This window comes from Balaenoptera musculus, chromosome 5 (assembly GCF_009873245.2).
Source record: "Balaenoptera musculus isolate JJ_BM4_2016_0621 chromosome 5, mBalMus1.pri.v3, whole genome shotgun sequence".
Lineage (NCBI taxonomy): Eukaryota > Metazoa > Chordata > Mammalia > Artiodactyla > Balaenopteridae > Balaenoptera > Balaenoptera musculus.
Window position 1 is genome coordinate 76,451,925 of NC_045789.1, and position 19,661 is coordinate 76,471,585.

Sequence of the window (19,661 nt, forward strand, 5' to 3'; positions counted from 1 at the left end):
ATCACAATAATGTCTTAAGCACAAAATGTGCTTAAATCTCAAAGCACCAAAGCTATCTTTACTATATTCAGCTTCACAGTGTGGGAGACCCTTGGCATAAGCAGATTCAACATCACAGTTTTGACTATTCGTATATAACTAAAGGACATACAATGATTCATGATGACACTGAGGTACAAATATGAAGGCATCTTCGTGAGACTTGTGTTAAAAATTGACTCATTTAGCTAGTGAGGGATATTAGATAGCCACTAAGCATCAGGACTTTTTTTATTGAGCAATCTAGACAGTGCAAAAACCACATTTTGGGGTGCAAATTGCATGCTTGACACTGAGGGCATTCGTCGAAGGTCCTGGGATAGATAAATACTCAAGAGCCCCAAGGTTAATTAAGTATACAGATTCTGGAGGCAGACTGCCTATTTTGAATAAGTGGCTCTACCACTTATTGCAAAACCATGGGTAAGTGACTTAACCTTTCTATTCCTTAGTCACATCATCCAAAAATTGGGGATAATAGTAGGAGCTCTCTCATAGGGGTTGAGGATCAAACGAGTTAAAGCACTTAGAAGAGTGCCAGGCATATAGGAAATGCTATATAAATGTTAGCTATTTTAGCTGTTATTGAGACAGAGATCATGTTTATTTTATTCATGTACCCCTTACAGAACCTAATACAGTATGTATGCAGAAGGCAGGCTCTAAATAAATAGTCGTTAAGTGAGTAGACCCTGAGGCCAGAGTGTGCCGAGTGTGTTAGAGGCTCAGGTAGGAGGACAGTATGGCTGTGAAGTCCCGGAAGATGAGTAAGAGATGAAGTCAGAGAGTCGCCAAGGGCCAGGTCACAGAGGGCTTGGCTGGCCATAGTGAGGACTTTGACGCTGGGTGACATGGAGAGCCACTGGAGAGTTCCAAGCAGAAGCCTCACTGTGGCCTCCGGGTTGAGGATATTCTATAGCAGGGCAAGATCTGAAGCAGGGAGACCAGTTAAGATATTCCAGAAATCCAGGTCAAAGATGTCTGAGCCCCACACCATGGTGGCAGCAGTAAAGGTGATGAGAACAGTCTTGATTCTGGAGATATCTGGAGATAGATCCTACTAGATTTTCTGGCAAATTAGGTATGGAAAGTAGGAGAAAGATAAGGGTCAAGGATGACGATAAGGTTTGGCTTAAATATCTAAAAGGATGGAATGTCATCAATGATGAGAGGGAAAACTATTGGTTTTGGTGATATTAAATTTGAAGTGTTTACTAGAAATCTCATTGGAGATGTTGAGTAAGCAGCTGGATGTATGAGTCTAGAGTTTGGAAGAGATAAATATGGGACTATAGAGGTAGTATTTCAAATCAGAAGACCAGAGCACAAAAGTGAAGGGAACATTCAGAGAAGAGACTGGGAAATAGGAGATTTTGCTGATCATAGATTAAGTGGTACACTGGAACCGGGTGTCCAAAATAACGGGTGTTAGAAGGGAAAAAAGGAGTACATGAAGAGAGGTGGAAAGATGCCAAAGACAAACTTCTTTCTATACTCAAGAAAGGGAGAAGAAAATCTCTCCTTTTCTTCTAGTGCTCAGAATTCAGGTTAGCCTTAACTTCACTGATAACAGTTAACATGTTTTACGTGCTTACTTAACAGTGTTCTGGGCACTTTACACGTATTGACTCATTTAATTAGTATTAACTTATAGTTACCATACTATGGCCACTGAAATGTAAATCATGTTATTGGGAGACTGGCAATATTAGGTACACTGTGAACAATGAAATTCATGCATGTTAGAAGCATGCAAAGTGAGAACTGCCTATATCTAGTCTAGTTCAAGGAAATAAATCAGAGCATGATGAAACAAGGTAACAGACATTAGCTACCGTAAAAACCATGCATTCGTGCAGCTGCTATTGGAAGTGAAATGCCTTGGCTTTAGGAAAGTAAATTATTTCAAAGGAAAAAAAAGCAGAGCCACAAATCACAACTAACTCTGAAAGAGGCAGGTAAAGGACCTAAAATATATAATTAGCCTGAATCTTTTCCATTTTACACAGTGAATTAAATTAGCTGAGATTAGAATCAATATTCATACTAAATACAAAGATCACATATAAAATCATGTATATATGACAGATACTGACACAAAGTAATCATGCTTTGACAAATTATTTTCTTATACCTCAAGTGTCAAAATTTCTAGGGCTTATAAGTTAACTGGTAGAATATACCTGTAAATGAAGTGGGAGACAGAAAATGCCTACTTAAGTCAAACTAATTTATATGGTGAAAGCAGAGTTTTGTAACTCAAAAGTTTTTAGTTTAATTTTTCAAGTGGATCAATGACATAACTGTTTAGGTAGAGCACTAAAAATATTCCTATGAAAGATATACATATATGTGAAAATAATTTGAAATGAACAAGTGTCCTTAATTGAAAGGCACTTTCTCAAGTATTCTGTGGGCACTATTATCTCCAGGATTTAATTCTTTCATTAGTGGTAAATTATATTGGCCACCTGTATGTAATTAAGCCCACTGTTTCACCATTCACCAGCATGATGTTACAATAACTGAAAAGAATCGATACTGTTCCCTCCTGGGGAGTCTGAGGGCAGATGCTAGGTGACCAGAGGCTGGGGGAATCAATGAGACTGAACCAAGAAGGTCAAAGGATTAGACACACATACCCTCCAGTCATACACCCTGAGGGAAATATAACTGGAAGTCCACTCCTAGATTAAATTGGTGTTTGGAGAGAGTGAGGGGTCAGAATTAGGAATCTGGATATACTCTGTCCAAGAAGCCACCAAATGTTTTAGCCCATCTACTGATGTGTTGATATGCATCTGAGTTGTTCCATGCCAGAGGCACAATCTGGGTGAGAAAGGTACAGTTGGAAGCCATGCTATTAATGTACTGGTGTCCAAAGGCACAGGCTCACCCTAGGGCAACCAGTTACATAGCCTGGGAAACTCTTAGTAGGTAGTGAAGATGGATCTTCTAGTTTAGATAGATGTATGGCTTGACCAGGGAAGTCTTAATTTTAAACTACAAAATTTCTCTTGCAATATCAGGGAAATCTGAGGTGGCAAAATTTACATTTATGTAAAGCATCTCAAATACTTAGCAGTGTTTCCAGCTACAACCTACCAAGGACAGGAATCTTTCGAGATGTCTGACGATTATAAATAAGCAAATTTCCTTTAACAGTTCCAACAGCCAGGAAACTTCCAAATTTTGACCAAAGAAGGAAAGACAATTGATCCCTGTAACATTAAGACACAAATTACTAAACAATTCACAATTATAACCCCCTAAGTAGTCCTTTTAAAAAGTACTTCATGAATAGTTTTAACATCTACTTAGAAGCTGAAGTACAAAATTACAACTTAATGCTTTAGGACAACGAAGAAGTGCTAAAGACATTCTGAGACACTATGAAATGATCTTAGGTGAGTGAGACTTAAAATACAAATGTATGATGAATATAGGCTTAAATTCAGTCACGATGGAATCTCAAATTTCATCAGATGACTCATGATGAGATACTTATTAATTTGTCTACTAATGATAGTTGTAACTCTAATTGTGGTAAAAATCTTCATGGATGATAACATCTCATGCTTTAAAAAAAAGTAGTGTCCAACTATACGATATACTAAATTGGAAAAATCACTGGGAATTCATGATTCATGAAAAAGGACATATATTTCCCAGCTCTGTCACTGTTAAGAGTAGCTCATAAGGAGGTAGAAAGCACATTTGCCTACCACCAGTTCTTACTGCGCATTCTAGGATCCAAAGGTTGAACTTTTATACAATCCTCTACTAAAGGGAATCAAGACTCCTTGGAGAATAGCTCATTTATATACTGAGGAAAGAAATCACAATGGATCTAGAAAAGTGGTTATGAAAATACAATCCCAGGACCAGCATCATCACCTGGGAACTTCAGAAATGCTAGTCCCCAGATCCCACCCCTGTCCTACTGCATGAGAAACTCTGCGGGTGGTGCCCAGCTGGCTGTGTTTTCATAAGCTCTCCAGGTGATTCTGATGCAGCTAAACTTTGCGAGTCACTGATAGATCAAGCTACTGTTTTCAGAAAGCAACACAGCTTTCAAGAATGTTGAGGGCAGTAATAAAAGGACAAAAGAGTCAGCTTAAAGGGGACTCCTCTGGCTAAATTAGGGGAATTTGAGCATTAAAAATTACATATTTAATTGAAACAAGTTGAGTTTGTGACAGGCCATAAAACCTAATGATACTTGGAAGACAAAAATTCACTTAAAGCATAGGAAAAGTTAGTTGTAATAATAAGTGAATGTAATAAAATGTTTAGCTAAAAATTAATTTTAATAAGAAGTATTAATATACCAGGCTGCTAGGTTTCTTCAATTGAGTATATATTTACAATTATTGAATATATTAAGTATACAGTATACTTTATAAAAGATATTAAGTACATATTTTATAAAAGATAAATATGCATTTGTCTCTCAGTTTAAGCAGGTACAGCAGCCCTGAGAACATGCCTCTCAGATCTCTAACTATAGAAAGTGTAACTGACCAAGGCCCCCAGCTGCTAGACATTGGAATCCATCACCTCAACATGCTGGGACCACACCTTCCCACGGGTTGCTCCCAGACAATGATTGCGCATGGCAGGGGTCCTGCTGAGGCCCATTCCTGGGAGGTACAGGGTTCCTTTGATGGTAACCTTGGCTCAGACTGGGCCTAGCTGAACTTTTTAGAACTGTGCTGCGGTCCCCGATGTTTCTACCCCCCTTTGTTTCTTCCCTCTCTCCTTTACAAGGGTCAGACATGCACTGTGGTCTGACGGCTCTTCTAACCTCTTCTCCCTCTCTGTTCCCTCACAGATATTTCCTGTGATAAACACTTTACACATTTAATCCTGTTTTGGAGTCTGCTGCTCAGAAAACATGAATTTAAAAAATTGGAGTGAGCTAAATAGTACCAGAGAAAAGAGGAACTATATGACAAGAACAAGGTCTGATTAGCAACTGTGGTCACATATAGTAAGAGTAGTGTAACAATATTAGTCCAGTCAACAGTTTATCAGTACTAACAGTCACACAACAACCAACTAGAAAGAGGGTTAAATAGTGTATTCCAAGAAGATCAAGTAATCAAATGTCTTCAAAAGAAGAGTTAGCTGAATGGGCTTCATCTTTCCTCTCTTAGAAGATAAGACCTCTAGAAGGTCCTACAAAGTACAGTAAGATCCTAAGACATACATATGTTTCCAATTATGCTAACAGATCAGGCCAACATATAATAATCACACATATTTCTGGCCAAGAAAAATGTAATGAATATATTATTATAGGAAAATGCACCTGGCTACAAAAAAAGGCAACCTATGTGAAAGGCACAGGTTTATAAAATTCTTGCTGATGTGACAGTTGAAGGTCAATTAGAAAAGAAGCTGAGTAGGGTGACTAGTACTCGGGTGTGAATGGCCTTGGGAGAAGCAACCATGTCCCATGATCCAACCAAGAATCAACTGGTTGATGAACCAGATGCTGTACTCAGAGATTCTCTGAAAAGATTGATGTATCCCAGGTAAAAAACTAAATGATTACTGCTGTAGGCCTAGGTAGGATCAGGGTAAGTACCACTATAATCTTAAAAAGGTAGAAAAAATACATTTAGTAAAAATGATGAAATAAATTCAACCCATTGTGCTACCCTAATAATTTAAGATAGTTAAGTGGCATTGCAGCAACTTTTGTAATAGTTATATTTGACGCTTTGTGAATTATTTGTTTGAAGTGCACAGAAGAATCTAATCAGATTAAATTTGTAAATGAAATTTTAATTGTTTAAAGGAAACTTAAGTTTGCAAAATATTTAAGAAAATTTTGCAAACTTGATATTCAAAATTGTTAACTATCATGATATATTAGATTGATCATTAACAAAAAAACAAATAGTAGTAGGTATACCTTTCTATAGCCAAAGGCCTTTAGACATTAAAATATTAATAGCAACAGTAAAACACCCTTAATTTTACCTTATTGATAATTACAATAACATCTACTGTTCCCTCAGTTCTTATTTTGGTGCCTGGCCACTGCATACAATTAACTGTCACAACAATCCTGAGATGATGTGAGAAAATGGAAGCGGGGGAAGATAGACAGTGGGAGGCATAGCTGCCAATTCGAAACACCTGGGATTAATTATGCGTTTTTCTCTGGGTCAGGATGTGGCCTCACTGATGCTCAATTTGGTTCAAGAAGCAACACTTGATGTTTATAAACATCCTCTTGAATGGAAGTACACAGGGTGTGTAAAATCCTTCTGAAAAGTGATGTACCGAAGTGTTAAAGGACAGAACAAGAAATGAAGGTTCTCAGACCTAGCAAGACTTGATGTTGTTCAGACACTATTGCCTGTGGATGCATGTCTCGTGCGTCACTTTGGAGGGTCAAGAGAACCTGCGCTAAGGTGATGTTTGGTCCTGCTCTGTTATTCCTTGGTAAGTAAGTTGGAAAAGTATAGTCTAATCTTACGGTATGTGTGTGATCTCTTCCTGCCCACCTGCAGGCCACATGATGCCATGAAGCAGATTATTATTACTATACACTCTTTACATATATGAAGAAATTGAGGCTTAAAGAGAGGTTAAGCAATTTGTCCAAGGTCAAAATTGCAGTTTTAGTTGGAAATACCTACAGGTTTTTCTTTTCCATATGGCAAAATGGTTTCCATTTTAGCAGAGACCTGCAATTTATTCTGTCTGCCCAGGATTTTTCCCACTTGTGAACTGCCCCACCCTCACTCCACTCTTCACTGGGTAGGATTATCAACGCCATGGCCCTGCCTACCTTATTCAGAGACCTTCTGAAGAAATGAGTGGACACTAGTAATGTGACAGGGGCATGCTCTTTTCTCTGGCATAACTTGCTGTGAAGAATGGTATAAGCTGATACCTGCCAGTAGCCATCAAAAGAGTCTGACTTACATATATAGGATGGATAAACAACAAGGTCTTATTGTATAGCACAGGGAACTATATTCAATATCCTGTGATAAACCATAATGGAAAAGAATATGAAGAAGAATATATATATGTTTAACTTAATCAGTTTGCTGTACAGCAGAAATTAACACATTATAAATCAACTACACTTCAGTAAAATTTAAAAAAGAGAGAGAGTCTTAGAAGAAGTCAATACAGAGAAAGGAAGAGCCGAGAGATGGAGACAGTCTTGACTGCATCATTAGAACCCCTTGATCTAGCCATGCCTGCAGCCAATCCCATCTCCAGATTTTCCCATATACATTTTCTCTCTTCTTTGGACATTTTAGTCTGTTCCATTGAAAGCAACTTTTTAAGAAGTCATATTTTATAATCATAACAACTTTATTCTAATTAACTGAACAAAATTAATAGGATTATATATAACAATTAAAAAAGAAATGAACTTTTTCCTTTATAAGAAAATAACTTATCAATGCATCTTTATAATGAAAGTAGTATTTGTAGCAACAAATCTGCAAATAATGATATTTCTAAGTAAAGATTTAAAATATAAAAAAAGTTATCCTTACCTCATGCCACTGTCTAACTGGCTGGTTTTGTTTGTGTTGGCATCCCATAGATAAATGCAACTGGATTTCTCAGCAATCACTGCTAGGATATCTCCATCCTTATCCCAATCCATAGCAACACAGTTACTTTTTAAAAAGAGAGCAAAACATCACTATGCATTTTTTTCAAGTAGGGAAAGAAATTTAAACACTCAACTATTTGTGATTTTTGTCTATAACAAGACCATTCAATCTATTTTTGAATACATCATAAACTTTCTAAAGTGAGAAATATAACTCACCATTCAGTGCCTGGATAAAACTAACACCAATTATGTTGTTGTTGAGGGGATGGAAACATTTTTAATTCTATTTTAAATATCATTTTCATATACTATATTAAATATAATTATACCTAATAAGTTAGCAGATTTTCTCAACACCTATAAAGAGCCTGGCCCTTTGGTAAAACAAACTCATCAAGCACCTCTGGAAAGGAATCACATCTGGAATCAAGAGGAAATTTGTATGATCAACTTTCGAAAGGTTATTTCAGATTTACAGAGGGAAAAAGTAGGTACTGATAAGAAATGATGTTATAACTAGATAAACTGTGTATTGAACAGATCAAGGCTGGGTAGACGTAGGACTGCAAACAACAAGAAAGACTGATTTCTGAAATAGTGAGTAAGAAAGTTTATTTTCATTTCATATCTTAATAGAATAAGAGTGATTCAATTAAGATAACAAAATAGTTATAAATAGGAAATGCTCTATTTAACATGTTTTTTACTGTTTAAAATTACTCCAAATGTTTATTATAATTTAAGAACTTCCTTGAAGATTAACCTTTCCTTCCTTCTCTGATGCTATATTTCATTTGGAGACCCTCTGTTCTTGGGTATTGGCTAAGCCATACTCAGCTTTACATAAGATAGCTGGGTATTCAGTTATTTTATTCTTCAAACTGTTAAAATATGTTTTGGGGGACTTCCCTGGTGGTCCAGTGGTTAAGACTCCGTGCTCCCAATGTAGGGGGCATGGGTTCGATCCCTGGTCAGGGAACTAAGATCCCACATGCCACCCTGTGTGGCCAAAAATAAAAAAAGTTTAAAATAAATAAATAAAATATGTTTTGGGATCTTAATTTTCTATAATATTTTCAGAGATTTTGCGCGTCTGGAGCCTGTGCTCGGCAACAAGAGGCCACGATAGTGAGAGGCCCGCGCACCGCGATGAAGAGTGGCCCCCGCTTGCCGCAACTAGAGAAAGCCCTCGCACAGAAACAAAGACCCAACACAGCCATACATACATACATACATACATACATAAATAAAAAGAATGTAAGCAGACAAGAATAGCATTAAAAAAAAAAAATTTTGGTTGACTGGATGAAAAAAAAAATTAATAATAATAAAAAAAAGAGAGCAATGGGAAATGCTAAAATGGTGGCATTAGGTGGGTGGGAGAGAAGTAAAGCAACCTGATTTGCAAAGATGGTGGCGATAAGCTACAGAAAGCAGATGTGAATTTAAAAAGCTTGGCAGCATAAGACCATTTAGGTGAGGGACTCTACACATCATAATAACCACTAAGACTATCAGTAAAATAACTAATACAGGGAATGATCACACTGAATCATTAAAAATGCTTATGTTATGCTTACTGTAGTCTAGAATGACTTCCTTAAAATAAGGTTTTTGTCCTTTAAGAAGTATGCAGAAAGTAACTATTAGAGAGGAAATACTACAGCCATATGGGCTTATCTGCATATACACACACTAAAGCTTGTTTATAATTAAATAAGAATTCTTTCACATGGACTCATTTATAATTCTGTCTTACAGCTTAACTGTGAATGTATGAATGTTTATAAACGTTAAATTCTAATTCATATACTATATATATACATATTTCATTAACTGTTTATGGTATAAAAAACCAAATCTCTTTGCAAATGGAGAAAGCAAAATAGGAGATACAGGTGAGATATGTTATAAAATTCTATTTGATTATAGTTTTAAGACAGTGTTTTTTTATTTTTTAGGCCACAAAGCTTGAAAAAGTTTTGGATCTACCACTGTACTTACCCAGATAAGTTGATTTCACTTCTTTTTTGACCATGGCGATCAAAGATTTTCACAATATGATCAGCTCTAAAAGCAATCAGAACACAAAGATACGATTTGAATGTTTCTTCTTATTTCTCTAAAGAGTTTCTTTTATACACCCAAGTGATTTTATTTTCTCACGATAGTTTCATAATTTATATGTAAAAAGTTATTACCAGGGAAAAGGTTCTATGAATTGTGATGTTAATGGAAATATATTACTTTTCCCACCATTCAGTCATCACCCAAGAATTTCTACTGAACAGATAGTGTAGTTAGGTGGGCATACAACCATTTGGAGTTAGGATGCTTTACCAACATTCACTGATTTCTTACCCTGTTACTGCAAGGTAGTTTCCTGATGTTTTCTGCCAGGTAAACTTTATTGGTGTGCCAAGCCAAGTCTTTTCTAGCAGTGAGAAAACACGCTAAAAAACACAACACAATTTCTATATTTTCAAAACATACAATTAAGCGTTGGTCAGAAAAGATGTCAAAACATGATAATGAAAACAGTAGGATTCAGGATGGTGAAGGCTTATGCTAGAGCTTACCCAAAAGAAGTCAACAATGTAACAAACAAAATGACGAATCAACCAACCAACCAAATAACCACAATCTGGTCGGTAAAGTATGGACCTCGATATATATGGGAGCATTTACTATAAAACGTTTCTGCTTTTGAATGTTTTCGAATATTAATTTTATACAAATGTATGGCTTTAGTGTTTAATAGCTATTAAACATTTAAATAATTTAAACTTGAACTTAGCTAATTATTAATAGCATAGATTTGGGGAGATTAAATTTAAGAAAATTGCTATTAAAAAATATTAACCCTGATAGAAATACAAAATGTCTATACTTTCTTCAAAATTATTATTTTCCTTTCCCCATCAGTTACATTTACTTTATCATTAGGTGTTTAATTTGGCTATTGGGTGGACACTTTTTCAACTGAAAAATCATTCTTTTCACTTAGACAATAAAGAACTGTGTACCCAGTATGGAAGCCACAAACCACATGTGGACTTGGAATTTTATTGAGGACTTGAAATGTGGGTAGTCCAAATTTAGATGTGCTGTAAATATAAACTACGCACGGGGTTTCAAAGACTATAAAGGAGAGAATGCAAACTATCTTCACTGATAATTTTCATACTGATTACATGTTGAAATGACAATATTTTGGATATACTGGGTAAAATAAAATATATTATGAAAAGTAATCTTACCTGTTTCTTTAAAAACATTTTAATTTGGCTACTAAGATTGTTACATTGGCTCACATTATATTTATACCAAAACAGTGCTGATCTAGAACATCTAGGAACATAAGAGTTTGGATGAATAAATGTAGATTTTAACATTAGGTTAAATTACAGGTTAAACAATGATGCCTATATGTAGGCATGTGAAGTTTAGAGACTACTGCAGGTGGCTTGACAGTCTGAATAGCAACACAAAACTCTTCCAATGGTCAAAATTGAACACCAATCATAGGCATTCACTATGTTGAAGATTAAATCCACCTCTACTGAAAAGAGGTGTGCTAAAATCACAGGTGCATCCAAGTTTTGTGGAGCATGAAGACACCCTTAAAGAAAAAAAAAAGAGTATAAAAGCATCTTACTTTTGCAATTTTATGACCACATTGCCCTGGAACCCCTGCATGCAAGTGAGGGGTCCCTAAACTTGAATTTTACCAGCTTCATGGTAGACCTCCTCTGGCTGTGATCTTATAAACTATTTTTCTTCAAAGGAGGTTTACAGACGCTCCTTACACATACAATGGACCGGAAAAGGTGCTAGCTTCACAACCAGAAAACCAACATTTATATCTGGCTTTTTATTTATTAGCTGTAGGGCTTAAAGCAGGTCGATTAAATTGCCTCAAACACAGAATTCTCAACTGTAAACCAGGAATAATAATATCTCCTTACTTCTGGTACTTCATAAATTGTGAAGAGCTTTAGAAATGAGTTAAGATTACCAGTCTGTCAACTCCAATCTCCACATTAATAGCCACCAGAACTTATAAAAATTAAGCTTTCCATTTCTTTGCCAGATCAGGGCCGGGGTGTGTGTGCGTGCGTGTGTGTGTGTGTAAGGGGATATTGCTCGGTAAAGCGAAGGGTGAATGATCTGTAGCCAGTGACCGGGGAATGGGATTCACGAGAAGCCCAAGCCTAGAAACCTTGTGTGCAGAGGATGACGCTCTAGAGCTTGAGACCTGCGTGTGCAGATTTCCCCGTGAATCATGTACATCGCCACCAGGTGATCTGTAAATTGCACCAGTCACAGGCAATACAATTTGAGATTATTTTTTCGCAGGCTTTTCACTCGTTTTAAGGCGCTGAGCAGTCGCGCGGCTTGCCAGGTGTTTAGCTGCAAGAAATGAGGCAGTTCCTGACACCCGAACGAGTCAACTTCACCGCGACCCTCCAAGCGCTTTCACACAACTCGTTCTTTCCACCGTGCGAAGTTCGGGCTCTCTTCAGATCCAGTCTGCTCATTTCCAGCCGTGGCGGGGTTCCCTCTTCCCGCAAAGCACCAACTCCATCCGCGGTCCCAGAAATGAGAGGCCTCCCTCCCCGCCTTCTCCTCTTCAATTTTCCTTCCTATTCCCTTGTTCCTTCAACTTCGCCCCTGCTCTCCCCTTCCCTGGTCGCCCCGCTCCCTTCCCCACTTCTCACGCACTCGGGAGGACGAAGGGAGGTCACAAGCTCCTATCCTCAAAGCGACTCTTGGCGGGCTTCTTCCCGCTCCCCCGGGGTTCGTAAGTTATTTACCTTCATCTCAAACCTCGAGCAGCAGCCGCGCGATCTAGCAAGTGCGCAGGCGCACCCAGTCTCCTCCAAGAAGGCTACCGCGTTCCCGTCACCCAGGAGACCCCGCGAGCAATGGCCAATCAGCGAGCGCCAGCTGAAGGACAGTGCCTAGTAGCGACCTCCGCAAGGAAGAGCGGGAGGCGTGGACTGAGATCACGTGATGCCCGCGAAGCAAGGCCCAGAGAAGTTGAACCTCGCGAGGGCTTCCTGCGCCCCTGCTTTCTGGCTGGGCCTTGATTGGATGCGACCCAGGGGAGGCTGACTCTGTGAGACGATGGAAAGCGCCTGCGTAAATTTCGGCCCCGGCTACTAAGAAGTCAATAGTAGCCAGAGGAGGGCGCTGAGAATTTCAAGAAAAGAAAGGAGCTGAGTGTGGATAAAAGGAGGGGGGAGTTGGTTCATGGGGCAATACTCTTAAGCAATCCACGCAAAGAGATCACTCTGAAGCTATTAAAGGGATGTTAAAGTTGAAGACTGATTTCTGCTGGGGATATATTTGTATCTTCAGATGTTCAGATTTGGGTGCAAGACCTGCACATTTAAACGGAGATGTTTTTAATAGGTGATTGAGTGAAGGAGAAAAAGGTTAGAGAAGTAGAAATTCAGAAATTGTCCTTGTAGTATTTAAAACAGAGTGAATGGGACTTTTTAGATTTAGGGAATGTGAGACAAAATTTTACTTTTACCTTTACGGCCTGAGAATTAAACTGACGTAAGACCAATTAACAGGAGAAAAGCGTACAAATTTCTATGTATTATGTTTACCTGATATGGGAGAATTAGTTAAAAGGAAAGAAAATAAAAATCCCACATCAACATATTAATTTGGGGGGGGCATATTTCCCTCTAGTTTTTGCCCCTATGTATACCAATTTTACTATGTATTTATAATTACGGTATATATGTGTGTATTTAACACATTTATTTAGGTCAAATAATATAACACATTTATTAGGGTGCTTAGTACTGAGCAATAGAAAAGCGTACAATCCTAATAAAAGTTTTTAGTTTCCCCATACCAAGAAAATTAACTTTTTCAACTCCTTCCACTGCTTCTGAGGCTGAATCACTTAGAAAAATTGGTTCTCTAACTTTACTGTGTATCTGGTAGTTTTAGTGGGTGTCACACTCACCTAGAGGGCCTGCTGAAACACAGATTGCTCGGTTCCATCTGGAGTCTCTGATTTAGTCCTTCTGGGGTTGATGTGGAGAATTTGCGTTTCTAACACGTTTCAGGTGATGCTGATTATGCCCATCTGGGGATTACACTTTGAGGCCACTGTTCTCTCCATATTTGTTTCCTAAATCCTCTCCACTTTTTTGTCATACTTGTTATACTAAAAACAGTCTGTATTCCTTTTTATGTTGATTAAATTTACAAAGCAACAAATCTTTTCCACGTATATGCCTCTGAAAGTCACTTTTCAATTCATTATTTTTAAGCTGCAAGGAGCATTTGGTATTATTATTTTAGATAAAACAGGGATCCTAATTAATGCCTAGTTTTTTGTTTTTTATTATTCTGTTTTTCTCATTAGGCTAACAGAATAGGTAGGATTTCAATAGGTGGATAAAAGAGAAAGGATACTTAGAGGTAATGAGGTAGAAGGTGGAAGATGCAGACAAACTGATTTGAACCCAGTAACAACCAGTTAGTAACAGATTATGTCCTTAACTTTCTCAGCTTCACTTTTGTTTTTTAATTGAAACATATATTTGACATATAGCATGGTGTAGATTTAAGGTGTACAACATGTTAATTTGACACATTTATATACTGTAATATGATTGCCATTGTAGCGATAATTATTAGCTTCACTTTTCTTTCTTTTTTTTTTTTTGGCTGCGCCTCGGCTTGCAGAATCCTAGTTCCCCAACCAGGGATTGAACCTGGACCATGGCAGTGGAAGTGCCAAGTCCTAACCACTGGACTGCCAGGGAACTCCCCCTAAGATTCACTTTTCTCATCTATAATGGAACTTGAAAATTGATTAAAATATTTTTAGTTGTGGTATTCTTCTGGAAGTTTTTGTATACCTTGGAAATATGTGTATCCTTACCTGAATACAAAATTTTATGTAAAATATTTGGGAAAGAAGAGAAATACAGCTTCCCATTCTAAAATTTAAGAACCAGAAACATGATTAAACCTGTACATCTGGGAAAGGATCTGGTGTCCATTTGTTGGGAGAGATTCACTGAAGAGTTAGCCAATCTGTTATACAATCTATGGGAAGGGGTAATTCTAGAGTGCACAGAGCTATTTTTTAAAATAAACTATACAACTTAAAATTGATTACTTATTTAAGTATAAATAAATATGTTATAGTAATCTTCAGGAACCTCTAATTTATCTGGAAAAGTATGGCATTATGAGAAAGTATTTGTCAGAATCTGCTATAAAAGCTGGTAAAAATGGTATGAAGCTTCTCAAAAGGATATTGAGAAGAATGAATAACATAACTTGTTATAATATCAGAAAAATGTTTTTCCAAAGAGAGAAAGAGGAGAGCTTCCAAGGTGAAGAGAAAGAGGGATAGCATGGGATTGGGGATGGAAAATAATGACATTTAACACTAAGTACAGATAAAGAAACTAGGAAATTTAGGTGGAATTCAGATTTTAAAGATAAATAGATATAAATTCAGAAAGTTTTTATTGCATACTACACTTCCAGGAAATGCCAATATTGTTTGATCATCTTATAATTTGCCTCCAGTTTATCATTTACACTTCCAAACTTTAAAATGACAGCCATTTGAGGAAATAAATAATTTACTACCAATATTATATAGAAAGGAAGTCTAATAAGCCTAACAATAACTAGAGAAAGATAGTGTATTCAAAAATAATATCTGGGGCTTCCCTGGTGGCGCAGTGGTTAAGAATCCACCTGCCAATGCAGGGGACACGGGTTCGAGCCCTGGTGCAGGAAGATCCCACATGCCACGGAGCAACAAAGCCCATGTGCCACAACTACTGAGCCTGTGCTCTGGAGCCTGTGAGCCACAACTACTGAAGCCCACATGCCTAGAGCCTGTGCTCTGCAACAAGAGAAGCCACTGCAATGAGAAGCCCACACACCACAACAGAGTAGACCCTGCTCGCCGCAACTAGAGAAAACCCGTGCACAGCAACGAAGACCCAACAGCAGCCAAAAATAAATAAATAAATAAATTTATTTATTTATTTAAAAAATATATATAATTGAATATTCAAAATTAAGCCAATTATTTTTGTCCAATTCTGTGCCAAGCATGATTCTAGGTGCAGATACATGGCTATGAATCAAATAGCCAAGGAAATTAAGAAATTAAAATTAGTTTTAATTTTAATTAAAATTAAATTTTAATTAATTTAATTAAATTAATTAAAATTAATTAATGAGTTCATAAGTGAGAAGAGAAGCTATACAGCAACAATGAAAAATCAGAAAGAGAAATTAAGGAAATACTCCCATTTACCATTGCAACAAAAAGAATAAAATACCTAGGAATAAACCTGCCTAAGGAGGTGAAAGACTTGTACTCAGAAAACTATAAAACACTGATGAAAGAAATCAAAGATGACACAAACAGATGGAGAAATATACCATGTTCTTGGATTGGAAGAATCAATATTGTGAAAATGACTATACTACCCAAAGCAATCTACAGATTCAATGCAATCCCTATCAAACTACCAATGGCATTCTTCACAGAATTAGAACAAAAAATTTTACAATTCGTATGGAAACACAAAAGACCCCGAATAACCAAAGCAATCTTGAGAAAGAAAAACGGAATTGGAGGAATCAGGCTCCCTGACTTCAAACTATCCCACAAAGCTACAGTAATCAAGACAGTAAACTACTGGCACAAAAACAGAAATATAGATCAATGGTACAGGATAGAATGCCCAGAGATAAACCCATGCACATATGGGAACCTAATTTATGGCAAAGGAGGCAAGAACATACAACGGAGAAAAGGTAGCCTCTTCAATAAGTGGTGCTGGGAAAACTGGACAGATACATGTAAAAGAATGAAATTAGAACACTACCTAACACCATACACAAAAAATAAACTCCAAATGGATTAAAGACTTAAATGTAAGGCCAGACAATATAAAACTCTTGGAGGAAAACATAGGAAAAACACTCTTTGACATAAACCACAGCAAGATCTTTTATGACCCACATCCTAGAGTTATGGAAATAGAAACAAAAATAAACAAATGGGACTTCATTAAACTTAAAAGCTTTTGCACAGCAAAGGAAACCATAAACAAGACAAAAAAAACAACCCTCAGAATGGGAGAAAATATTTGCAAATGAAACAACAGACAAAGGATTAATCTCCAAAATATATAAACAGCTCATGGAGCTCAATTCCAAAAAAAAAACAATCCAGTTAAAAAAATGGGTGAAAGACCCAAATAGACATTTCACCAAGGAAGACATACAGATGGCCAAGAGGCACATGAAAAGATGCTCAACATCACTAATTATTAGAGAAATGCAAATCAAAACTACAATGAGGTATCACCTCATGCTGGTCAGAATGGCCATTATCAAAAAATCTAGAAACAATAAATGCTGTAAAGAGTGTGGTGCAAAGGGAACCCTCCTGCACTGTTGGTGGGAATGTAAATTGATACAACCACTATGGAAAACAGTATGGAGGTTCCTTAAAAAACTAAAAATAGAACTACCATATGACCTGGCTATCCTACTACTGGGCATATACCCTGAGAAAACCATAATTCAAAAAGAGACATGTACCACAATGTTCATTGCAGCACTATTTACAATAGCCAGGATATGGAAGCAACCTAAGTGTCCATCGACAGATGAATGGATAAAGAAGATGTGGCACACATATATAATGGAATATTACTCAACCATAAAAAGAGAAAAAATTGAGTTATTTGTAGTGAGGTGGATGGACCTAGAGTCTGTCATACAGAGTGAAGTAAGTCAGAAAGAGAAAAACAAATACTGTATGCTAATACCTATATGTGGAATCTAAAAAAAAAAAAAAAATTGTACTGATGAACCTAGTTGCAGGGCAGGAATAAAGAGGTAGACATAGAAAATGGACTTGAGGACATGGGGTGGGAGGGCGAAGCTGGGACGAAGTGAGAGTAGCATCAACATATATACACTACTGAAGTAAAATTGTTGGCTGGTGGGAAGCAACAGCATAGCACAGGGAGATCGGCTCAGTGCTTTGCGATGACCTAGAGGGGTGGGATAGGGAGGATGGAAGGGAGGTTCAAGAGGGAGGGGATATGGGGACATGTATGCATATGGCTGATTCACTTTGTTGTGCAACAGAAACTAAAACAGTATTGTGAAGCAATTATACTCCAATACAGATCTATAAAAAAAACCCCAACCCAAACTAAAACAAACAAAAAATTAGTTCTGGGTCCATGACAATTTAATGATTTCTATTCTCTAGGGGAAATTTTTTGCATTACTCCCCGGAGTTCATATTGTAGTTCTTAATCCTGACTGCCATTAGAATGACTTGGGGTCACTTGGGGTGGCTCAGGCTCAACCCAGATTTATTGAAACAGAATGTCTAGAGATGAAGCCTATCTTTTATTTCTTTCCTGCTCTGTCTCTCTCTCTCTCTCTCTCTAATTCTGTGGTGTACAGAGGTGAGAACCATTGGTTTATTCTAGAGTATGCCAAATGTAAAACAGCAGATGGAACGCCTGTTTTGTTTCTGAAAGTGGAGAGCTAATTCTGGTAAAAACCTATGCTCACTAATGTAAAATAGCTCTGTTGCTCTGGAAACCAGTTTGACGGTTCCTTAAAAAGTTAAACATAGAATTACTTATATGAATCAGCAATCCCACTCCTAGGTATACACCCCAAAGAATTAAAAACAGGGATTCAAACAAATACTTGTACACATATGTTCATAGCAGCACTATTCACATTAGCCAAAAGGTAGAAACAACCCAAATGTCCATGAATGGATAACCAAATTTTGGTATACACATACAATGGAATATTGTTCCAAAATAAAAAGGAATGAAGTGTTGCTACATTTCATGCTACAAAATGGAGGAATCTTGAAAATATGCTAAGTGAAAGAAGCCTGACATAAAGTCACATGTTGTATTATTCTACATGAAATACCCAGAATAGGTAAATCCATAGAGATGGGATGCAGATTGGTGGTTGCCAGCAGCTGGGGAAAGGAGGGATGGGGGGTTACTGCTTACTGGCTACAGGGTTTGCTTTTGGGCTTATGAAAATGTTTTGGAACTAGATAGAGGTGGTGGTTACACAACAATATGAATATACTAAATACTACTGAATTGTTCACTTTAAAATGGATATTATGTTATATGAATTTTGACTTAATTTAAAAAATAAAGCCTATGCACAAATGAATCTTTACATTTAATGTGATTTTCTTGATAAAACAAAACTAGCTTTTCTGAAAATCAGATTAAACCTTGTCATAAAACAACTATTGAATCTACCTAATCACACAATCCAGGTTTTTTGTTTGTTTCATAAAGAGCCTTAGGTAGAAGCTCTGACTTACCTTTATTCTGAATATACCTAAGAATATACTGTATCTGCGGATTTGATTTTTTTTTAAACTGGGTGTTTAGGTCCTCAATGAGGAGCATGCAGTGACCAAAGGGTATCCCTTGTCTCAATTATTGGTGATTTTTTTTTAATATTATGTCTTTATTTTTTTTAATTTTTATTTATTTATTTTTTGGCTGCATTGGGTCTTTGTTGCTGCACACAGGCTTTCTCCAGTTGCGGAGAGCGGGGGCTACTCTTCGTTGCGGTGCGTGGGCTTCTCACTGCGGTGGCTTCTCTTGTTGTGGAGCACGGGCTCTAGGCGCACAGGCTTCAGTAGTTGTTGCACATGGGCTCAGTAGTTGTGGCCCGCGGGCCCTAGAGCACAGGCTTAGTAGTTGTGGTACATGGGCTTAGTTGGTCCGTGGCATGTGGGATCTTCCTGGACCAGGGATGGAACCTGTGTCCCCTGCATTGGCAGGTGGATTCTTAACCACTGCACCACGAGGGAAGTCCCTTAGTGTTAGTAATTTTAAAACTTCTGGATGGGCCTGTCCTCCAAGGGTAAATGATTGAAAATAATGCTTTCTCTAAAAGGGCAGAAGAGAAGCATACCAAAGGCAAGGAAAGA

The 19,661-nt window shown here is 37.4% G+C and overlaps 1 protein-coding gene across 1 annotated transcript in view; it reads right to left on the reverse strand.

Annotated features, from left to right (window-relative positions):
* The window catches only part of WDR19 (WD repeat domain 19), a 78,500-nt gene extending 65,965 nt beyond the window's left edge, over nucleotides 1–12,535 (reverse strand). The window contains exons 1-5 of the mRNA XM_036852250.1: nucleotides 12,457–12,535; nucleotides 10,001–10,092; nucleotides 9,644–9,709; nucleotides 7,575–7,700; nucleotides 3,145–3,260 (exon numbers count right to left, since the gene is read on the reverse strand). Of these exons, the coding sequence (XP_036708145.1) occupies nucleotides 3,145–3,260; nucleotides 7,575–7,700; nucleotides 9,644–9,709; nucleotides 10,001–10,092; nucleotides 12,457–12,462 (406 nt within the window). The 5' untranslated portion in view covers nucleotides 12,463–12,535. The remainder of the gene's footprint in view (nucleotides 1–3,144; nucleotides 3,261–7,574; nucleotides 7,701–9,643; nucleotides 9,710–10,000; nucleotides 10,093–12,456) is intronic.
* Nucleotides 12,536–19,661: the final 7,126 nt, after the last annotated feature.